At 34.0% G+C, this 10,683-nt stretch overlaps 1 protein-coding gene across 1 annotated transcript; it reads left to right on the top strand.

The window, feature by feature from the left end:
• The first annotated feature begins 5,875 nt into the window (after positions 1-5,875).
• LOC100520892 (olfactory receptor 2T8-like) lies at positions 5,876-6,817 on the top strand. Its single transcript, XM_085011685.1, has one exon. The coding sequence runs from the start codon at positions 5,876-5,878 to the stop codon at positions 6,815-6,817; it is 942 nt and encodes a 313-aa protein (XP_084867811.1).
• The last annotated feature ends 3,866 nt before the right edge of the window (positions 6,818-10,683 follow it).

Below are 10,683 nucleotides of genomic sequence, written 5' to 3'. Positions count from 1 at the left end.
AGGGAGCTTTTGGTGATATTCAATACTCAGTTCTCAGAAAACAACCACCAGGAATTCTTCTAGTTGAAAAGTTGGGCTTATTTCTTGTTACAATGAGGAGGAACACACATTATAAGGGAAATATAAGGTATATTATATAAGAGGGTGTTAGAGAATTTATGCAACTTGGGGTTGTGTTAGGTGATCTTGGAAGGGTTTAAGGAGTAGTGTTTGCTCCAGATTGTTATCAGGAAGCAGAAGTAATTTTATGATTGTCTAATAATTTTATCTATAGTGGGGACACACTGCACCAAGGCAAACACAGTAACAGGTGACAAAGACACAGCCATTTATCCTATATAGGAAAAGGGCATGGTTAATATATTTTATGGGTTGGATAATATATAAACTTTGTATATGTATTTATATAGGATTGTGGAGTAATTTTGTTTTTGACCTGGTCTCTTGTGGTAACAGAGTTGCTGTTTTTGGAGGTATTGGTTTGCTCTTGCAATGCAAATTTTAAGTGTGTTACAATTAATTAATTGAAGAAGTGAAAGACTACAATGATTTCAGTGAAATTTAGGGTACTATTGGCTTATGTAACAGAAGGTTGTTCCTTAGTTCTAAGTATTTAAGTCAGGCAACTAAGTTCTTAGGCACAATGCAGATCACTCAGTAATTCCTCAATAAAATTTGCTTTTATTACTTTTTATTGATATGATAACTATGCATTAAAATTGCTATTATTTTTTTCTCATTTAAATATCTACAATTAGCAGAATTTGATATTTTTTTCCTTTTTAGCTTTCCTGTATCACTTTGTTGACTGTAGATATATACCTGTTTGAGTATAAAACTCATATAGACCTTTTTATAATTATTTGTAGAATCATAGGAAAATTGATTATTATAATTAATTACTTCCCAATCACTTCATATTCAGAGTGGTTGCATCAATTACTGAATCCTTATGTTCTTGTTATTAATACATCATTATAATAATTTTCAGATTTAAGAAAACATTTGACAGTTAAGACAATTTTTTTCAAACAACTTCTCTCAGTATTACCTATTAGATCAGAAATTAAGGTTATTTGCTAGAGAAGAGAGAAAGGAAAGAAGTTAGCTTACATTTATTTGATATATCTGCTGGTTCATATTCATTTTAGAAGTTAAACTCTGCTGGTAACTCTATGGGAGAAACATTATTATCCTTCTTCTGTAGATGATTATATTAAATCTAAGAAAGTTTAGGTAATTTACTCCAAATCATATAGCTAGAAGAATTCAAGAATGGAAGAGTTCAATTCTTTGGAGGAATGACTTTTGGGGAAAGATATTTCTTTAACACTCTGTCCTCTATGTGTCCTAGCTTTTCTTGACACATGGTTATTACTATCAGGATTAGAGCATTCCTGTGTATGAGATAAAAACTGTACCCATGGTATCTTATTTAACATTATTTTTAAGCAAATCTCACTTTTAAAATACTCATATCCTGACTTTAGCATTGTATGAGTCAAACAAGCATTTTCTTTAGAGATCAAATTAATTGAAAATAATTGCATGGAAAAGTATTGGGTCACCCATATTATCCGGAATTCCCATTGGCATCATCAGAGCCTAGAACTCAGGACTCCCTAAGGTTTTACCCAGATGACTTGCATTTTATATCAGAACAGAAGCATTTGCTAAGTTCTAAACTGATTCAAAGCCAAAGAGTATTATGCATCTCTCATAAAGTGGCTGCTCCTGAGGCAGGTGAGTTCTGGGACTCCAGACTGAACATATAAAACTTGAGGTTGTGTTCTCTAGTGTTCTTTTCTATTTTATTTCAATAATTCTAAGGTCTATATCATAATCCATAGCATTTGGAAAAGGGAAAATATTAAAGTAGCTGGATTCCATGTAATAACATCATAACTATTCCCTTTTACTCTGACACACACACACACACACACACACACACACACACACACACATACATATACACACATAAATATACTTTATAAAATTTGAAAAACATGTTTTTGCCTCTCTCAACATGATATCAAAGACCATTCTGGCTGTTATATTGTGTTGCATAGTGGCAATATAATACTTTTATGATAGATCTTCTCAAAATCAAAGACAAACATTCTATTGAATTAAAGATCAAGAAGACAAAAGCTGCAATCAGTTCTTTAATTTTCAATGTGCATTATTAGCGAGCCACATAACTTTCTGGATTTTAAATTTTCTACTGGTTAAATATGAAATATATAGGCATTTTACATGACTATTTATTTGGAAATATAAGACTGAATGAATGAAATATCTGACGTCACCACAATGATTTTTTTTAATATTATTAGTTTGAAATAATTTCTTCTTCAATTGTAAATCCTCATAAGACTTTCAAAATCATAGAGTAACTCATAATATGAAAATTATGTTGAAACTGGTCTTTAGGATGACCATTAGTTGATGGTTTTGATTCTAATTGAGAGCACAAGTGAGCCCTAACTGAGCAACTGAAGCCAGTGTTGGAAGACAGTTCAGTAAAATATAAACTTCCTGAATCAAATAAGGAAACTGACTCAACAAAGGTGGTAGTAATCTGCTTAAATCTCACAAATATTTTCATTTTTTTTAAAGTTTTTTATTGTTATTTCCCCAATACAATTTTTTTTCTACTGTCAGCATGGTGACCCAGTTACACATACGTGTATACAGTCTTTTTTCTCCCATTATCATCCTGCGTCATAAGGGACTAGACATAGTTCTCAGTGCTACACAACAGGATCTCATTGCTAATCCATTCCAAAACCAATAGTTTGCATCTATTAACCCCAAGCTCCCAATCCATCCACTCCCTCCCCCAAATATTTTCTAAGTAAATTTTGACAAGACTTCGGAGTTTTGTCTCATGTTATTTAGGTATTCTGTAATTCATGTCTCCCATATTTGCCCTGAATCTGGGCTGAATTAATTGGCGGAATTTTATATCGCACTGCATGTATTTGGGCAAATCCATAAAGGCAGAGCCCCACCTATCCATACCATGTAATAGAAAAATGAACTTCAGGAGGTCCCGTCATGGCTCAGTGGTTAATGAATCTGACTAGGAACCATGAGGTTGTGGGTTCAATCCCTGGCTTAAGTCAGTGGGTTAAGGATCTAGCATTGCCGTGAGCTGTGGTGTAGGTCGCAGACATGGCTTGGATCCCACATTGCTGTGGCTCTGGCGTAGGCTGGTGGCTATAGCTCTGATTAGAGCCCTAGCCTGGGAACCTCCATATACCATGGGTGCAGCCCTAGAAAAGACAAAAAAAGAGAAAAATGAACTTCAAACAATTTACCTTATATGGTTAATATACTTGATAAGCATTGCTGCAGAAGATAGTTAAATGAACTTCAAACAATTTACCTTATATGGTTAATATACTTGATAAGCATTGCTGCAAAAGATAGTTCTGAAATTATACCCAACTAACCATGATCATAGATTCAAACATACGATATACATATCAGTAATAAACAGTTTTATGTCAATAATATTCAGATAATTTAGAATGAGCAAACTAGCCCATTAACATTAAATTAGTCATAACATATAAGTATCTCAAATACATGTAATATTCAATGAAAATTTTGGTTCAAAATGATCTAACAATTCAGAAATTGGTAATAATTTCAATAGATGAGGATTAATATTTATCATGCATATAAACAATGTCATAATGGTATACATAAATAAAAAATAAGAAAGTATTTAAACCTATAATGAAAATTCAAACAGCTCAGTAGAACTTATGGGCAAAAGTTTTTCTCAATGAATTTGAAGAAGTAATCTAAGAGACTAACAAATATTTTTATCTCAGTATCAAGAATCAATAACCTATAAATTAAAATTATCACTCTTTTATGATTAGCTATAATTGACTATAGTTAACAATATCTGACTGTACTACACATGAAGGAGCTGAAAAAAATTCATTTAAGTTTTGAAAAACTAGAGATTCATTTTCCCAAAGGCCAAAAGCTGCTGCTTTTACATTACTAATAGAAAAAAAAAATTTACAATTTAATAAAATGGAATAAATAATTAACAAATTCCTAAGATAATAGATATAATATACATATTATTGAAATAAAAAATGACATTTTATACACATTATTATATCATTTACAGCTATTTTGATTAACAAAGCATGTATATATTTTAATGGCATAATGGACATGGGTGATATACCTTAAGCACTAAAAGCAATATATACATTTCTTAAACATATGGTACCAAGTCATATAATTTGCACCGCTTATCAAATAATTCACAGAGAAACTAAGAAAAGATGGGCTACACCCTAAACTATGAATAAAGCTCATACAAATCCTCCTGGTAATCAGTACTCTTTTCCTCTCTTTTAAAGTTTGCTTTGCATAGCAAAGACGATGTCACGCAATAAAGAGAGTAATTTGCATCTACACCCACATTTACTACCATAGATAACAGATGACAGCATTGGAAGCTAGAAGATTTAATGAAAAGAGAAGTAATCTAGAAATAACTGAAATTCTCCATATTGGATGCATAGTTGGTATTATATTTCAGTTTAATTTTCTGTAATAAATTAATTTGGGTAACCTCATATGACTGATTATATAACTAAATCATCAAGGAATTAAGTATGATAATTAATCTGCTAATTAAAAATCAATTTGTTAGTAAATTAATATTTGTACTACATTTAGAGTGTGATAACTGGTCACAAAATATGAAAGTAATACCTGTGAGTAATACTAATTTCTTTACGTTCCTTTAGGTTATATTCATGTAAAATTTATTAGCTTTTTGTAGTGCATATATTTAACTAAATTCAGGCTTATCTTGTGAGCACATATTGGATAAATGTTAAATGTTGTGAGGTCTTTAAACTGAGAAAATGTCCATGTAATTAGGAAGACAGGTCATGGTAACATGAAGCATGTGGTGATGGCTCATCCTGAGCAGTAAGTGTGGTAGCTAGAAAACAGGTGCACTGAGATTATGAACTGCTTGCAGATGTGGAAAAGAGAAATTTAGCCATTTTTGTTTACCTCTCCAGCAGCAAACTGAGTTTTAGTAGTTCTACATTTGATTTTGTGTGTGTGTGTGTGTGTGTGTGTGTGTGTATTTTATACCCATATCTATGGCAGTTACTGGGCTAAGGGCTGAAGAAGAGCTGCAACAGCCATGGCAGCACGGTATCTAGGATGCATCTGTGTGCTGTGCCACAGCTTGGGGCAATACCAGATCCTTAACTCATTGGGCAGGGCTAGAGTTTGAATCTGCATCCCAAGAAAGACAATGACAAGTTCTTAATGCACTGAGCCATAATGTGAACTCCTGCTTTTGTGTATATTTTTAATTTTAAAATATTAATTCATCAATACATTGAAAGAATACTTGTGTAAATAATTTACACAAATATAAGAGAAACATGAAATAGTCATGATATGTGATACATCACAATATTGACTAAGATGTATAAATCCAAATTTCCTTTAATTTTTAAATCTGAAGCCCCAAATTAGAGAAAATTTTGATTATATAATACTGCCTAATGCCATGAGTAAAATATATGTGATATACATGCAATATAGAGACAATTTAAAGTAATTTGTACTATTATTAATACATGCTATGTAACATATTTGGATCAAAAATAATGCATAATTACAAAGTCATGAGTGATAGGATGCTAGGGCAAAAATCATGTTGTGAATTGAAAGATTAAAGTCGTAATTATTCCTCCAAGTCCCATTTTTTCCAACAGCATTTGGACAAGTTTTCTTAAGGAAATGCCCAAGCTTCCTTTTCAGCAGATCTCATGTCCTAACCTTCTGCTTTCTTCCAGGAATAATAAGAGCCATGGAAAATGCAAATGACACCACAGGAATAAACTTCATTCTTCTAGGGCTCTTTAACCACACACAGACCCATCTATTCCTCTTTTCCATAGTGCTCATGACCTTTCTCACCTCCCTGATGGGCAACATCTTCATGATCTTGCTCATTCACACGGATCCCCGCCTGCACACACCCATGTACTTCCTGCTTAGCCAGCTCTCCCTCATGGACATAATGCTGGTGCTCACTATTGTCCCCAAAATGGCAGTCAACTACCTGATGAACACCAGGTCCATCTCTCCTGCTGGCTGTGGCACCCAGATCTTCCTCTTTCTCACTCTGGGAGGGGGCGAGTGCTTCCTCTTAGCAGCCATGGCCTATGATCGCTATGTGGCTATCTGTCACCCTTTGCGATACCCAATCCTCATGAATCAGAAGCTCTGCTTGCACATGACAGCAGGCTCCTGGGTTTTGGGAGGAGTAGATGGGTTGATGCAGGCTGCTGCCACCCTGAGCTTCCCTTACTGTCATTCTCGGGAAATCAACCATTTCTTCTGTGAGGCACCATCAGTCGTGCGCCTAGCCTGTGCAGACACTACGATTTTTGAGTTTTTCATGTATGTCTGTTGCATTTTGATGCTCTTGATCCCACTGTCTCTCATTTTGGCCTCCTACGGTCTCATCCTGACTGCTGTGCTTCGCATGCAGTCCACTGCTGCCAGGAAAAAAGCTTTTTCCACCTGTTCCTCCCACCTGGCTGTGGTGGGGCTCTTCTTTGGCACCATCATGTTTATCTACATGTGGCCCAAATCCTACCATTCAGTGGCCCACGACAAGGTTGTCTCTACTTTTTATACCATTTTCACACCTGTGTTGAACCCCCTTATATACAGTGTGAGAAATAAAGAGGTCAAGGGGGCTTTGAGAAAGTTTCTGGAGAAACATTTTTGGTGGTCTCCATAGTGAGCGTTAAATGCCAAAATGGCATCACTCAAATTAGATTTAAGCTATGATATGTTTTCTGTATTGTGTGTGTTTTGTATATTTTCCTCACATTTTCCCAGCTTGCACTGAATTTTAAAAGAATTTATTTGTATTTTGTATATTAGTTAAATATTGCATTTGTCATGCTTTCCTATCTTGTCATAATATTTTTTTTTCTGAACATCGGATTTCAGTAATATGAGTGTTTGAGGCACTGTATTACCCCATATGCTAGATTCAACCATTTAACTTGTATTTTTAAAATTTTTTGTTATTTATAATTAAAATCATGAATTATGATAGAGATGAATTATTTAAAAAGTGCATAATTATTTTGAAGAAAACAGTGTAGACCTTCACATAATTTTGGTGAAATAAATTTCAAATTAATAATCAACCTGAGTATAAAAATATAAGGAAGTTGCAGGAAATATTTGTCAGAACATTTTCAGGGGAATTATTTTCTGTGGTTATGTAATTAAAAAACTTTTAGGTAAAAGATAATCAAATCAGACTATATACATTTACATAGTGTCAAACTATGCATTATCATGAAGAAGCAAATATATTTATCTGAAAAACAAAAAGCACTATTAAAAAGAATTGATGAAATTCATAGAAGATATATGTATATTATTAATAGCAGTGTTTGGAGCAAAAACAAAGAAATCCAAGTATTTGCTCACATGTTAAAATGAATAAATATCTATTTTTTTAAACTGTTCTACAGATAATAAAAATTTTCTTTGATCACAAGGAAAACCTTAGGGTTAAAGGTTTCATCACTTTTGGTTAACTGAGGAAAGTGAATCTAAATGTCTTCAAGAAGTCTTACACTTGTGGTCTCTGCAGATTTTTTTAGGGTAATTTATTTTTCAAAAAAGAAAACAAAAAAAGAAAGAAAGGACAAAAGACAGAAAGAGCAAGACCTATACTGTACACATTTTTATTTAAGGGATTGTCACTTTACATACAGAGTCAAATTAAAATAGTCTCTTGCCAAAAATTCTTAAAATTTGAATTTCAGTAAGTTCTTTTTATATCGAAGTATAGTTTATTTGCAATTTTATATTTGCTTCAGGGGTACAGCATAGTGACAATATTTTTACAGATTATACTCTCTTAAAAGTTATTACAAGATAATGGATGTAATTTTTTATGCTATACAACATGTCTTATTTCTTACTTATTTTATAAATAGTAGTTTGTATCCCTTAATTTCACACAAATAACTTGCTCCTCTCACCTTCTTTCTTCCCACTGGTAACTGTTAATTTATTTTCTAATCTCTGAGTGTGTTTCTGTTTTCCTGCAATACACTCTTTTGTATTATTTTTGGAGTCCAGTTATAACTGATATCATAAAGCATTTTTCTTCTTCTGTCTGACTTATTTTACTGAGCATACTATTCTCTAGGATTATCCATATTGCTGTAAATGCCAAAGTTTCATTTTCTTTTATGCCTGAGTTATGTTACATTGCATATACATATCAATTTTTAAATCCATTTGTAAAAAGCAAGACTCTAGACTGGGGGAAATTATTAGTTTAAGTAAGTGTATCTAAAATTAAGAGTCAAGATGGCAAAGGAGTAGGATTGGATCTCATCTTCTCCCACAAATATACATATATAAATCTACATTAGAATAATTCTCACAGAAGATCTACTGAATGTTGGCAAAAGACCTATACTTCCAAAAAAGGGCAATAAACCCTCCAGATTACTGAGTAGAAAAATAAAAATAAAAAAGACAGAGAGATAGAGAAGAGAAAAAAGAGGAATCAGAATTAGCACTCCTGAAAGGGAACTATGAACCAAGGAAAGAATCTCCACAATGAGAGACCATCTAACTTGTGGGGAGATTGTACACAATGGAGAGGGAGCCTCAAAGCCTAGGAGAAAATTTCAGCAGCCAATCTGAAGAGGGAAAAGCAGAGAGAGAGCCTCACAGGTGACTGCTACCACAGTCTGGCACAGCACAGCTCAAGATTCTTGGGCAGGAGCTATATATTCCTAGGCTTGGGGCAAAGAGAGTCAGAAAAATATAAGCAAAATGAATAAGCAGAGGACTCCTTCCCAGTTAAAATAATAGGAGAATTGGGAACTCCTGTCATGGCTCAGGAGTAATGAATCTGACTAGTATCCATGAGGATGCAGTTTCAATCCCTGTCAATCAGGGGTTAAGGATCTGACATTGCCATGAGCTGTGGTATAGGTCACAGATGGGGCTCAAAACAGGCACTACTGTTGCTGTGCTGTAGGATGGCATCTGCAGTTCTAATTTGACCCCTAGCCTAGGAAATTCCATATGCCATGGGAACAGTCCTTAACAAAAAAAAAAAAAAAAAAAAAGGAGAGAGAGAGAATTCCCTTGATGGAGTAAACAATAAAATAGGCCTCTGAAATCTAACAGATACCAAGTTCAAAAAGGAGGTAATAAAAATACTGAAGGAATTAGGATGGCTATAAACAGCAAGGCAGATTACTTTAAAAAGAAACCAGAAACAACAAGGGGAGCCAAGAAAAATTAGACAACTTATTTGCAGAGTTTAAAGCTGAGCTAAAGGGAATGAACAGCAGAATAGGTAAGGCAGAAGAAAAAAAAATCGGTGACTTGGAAGATAAAATAATGGAAATCACCCAATCAGAACAGCAGACAGAAAGCCAAATGAAAAAAACAAAACTGGAGTTCCCATCGTGGCGCAGTGGTTAACGAATCCGACTAGGAACCATGAGGTTGCGGGTTCGATCCCTGCCCTTGCTCAGTGGGTTAACGATCCTGCGTTGCCGTGAGCTGTGGTGTAGGTTGCAGACGCGGCTCAGATCCTGAGTTGCTGTGGCTCTGGCATAGGCTGGCAGCTACAGCTCCGATTAGACCCCTAGCCTGGGAACCTCCATATGCCACGGGAGCGGCCCAAGAAATGGCAAGAAGACCAAAAAAAAAAAAAGAAAAAAAAAAGAAAAAAACAAAACTGAACAAAACTGAAAGCAATATAAGAGATCTATGTGATAACATAAAGCATGCCAATCTAAGTTTAATAGGGATCCAAGAAAGAGAAGAAATTAAAAAGATACTGAAGAAAATTAAGGCTGAAAAAATGTCCACATCTAAAAAGAAAACAGATAACCAGGTATTGGAAACACAGAGGGCCCCAAACAAGTCAAACACAAACATAACTATACCAAGACCCATTATAATACAAATGGCAAAAATTAAAGATAAAGGAAAGAATTATAAAAGCAGAAAAAGAAAAACAAGGAGTTCATTATAAGGGAAGCCTCATAAGGCTATCAGCTGATTTCTCTATAGAAACAGTACAGGCCAGAGGGAAGAAGGGAGTAGCAAGATATATTCAAAGTTTTAAAAGGGAAAAAAATGTAGTCTATAGTACTCTACCCAGCAACGAGATTATAATTTAAAATAGAAGGAGAAATAAAGAATTTATAAAACAAGCAAAAAACGAACAAACAAACAAAAAAACAAAACAAAAACCAAAAACATAAAAGGAAAGATGTAAGAAAATATAGGATTATAGGATGTAGTTTGGTTGGGGAAATCACAATTGGAAAGTCATCACTTAAGGCAGTATACACATCAAAAGAAAAAACCTTTCGTGAAGGTGATGATAAAAACAAAGAACAACAATAGTATAAAAATGAAGATGTGACAGATCAAAATCATAAAATGTGAGGGAGGAGATTAAGAAAATCTAGGCTCTTTTTTAGTGCTTGAGCCTATATGAATATCAGTCAAAAGCAAGCATATATAGGAATGATTAACATACTTGAAAAAAAGGGCATCCACAAATCAAAAAGAAATAATTGATTCACAAAAACCAAAAGA

Source organism: Sus scrofa, chromosome 2 (genome assembly GCF_054392235.1).
Source record: "Sus scrofa isolate SSC_HxYL_T2T_F1_AM1 chromosome 2, Sscrofa_HxYL_maternal_Yorkshire_Landrace_v2.0, whole genome shotgun sequence".
Lineage (NCBI taxonomy): Eukaryota > Metazoa > Chordata > Mammalia > Artiodactyla > Suidae > Sus > Sus scrofa.
Note: the sequence above shows the minus strand (reverse complement) of the source record. Positions and strands in the feature narration are given on the sequence as shown.

Coding starts and splice junctions, on each gene's coding strand:
- LOC100520892 (XM_085011685.1), top strand. CDS start 5,876: ATGGAAAATGCAAATGACACCACAGGAATAAACTTCATTCTTCTAGGG.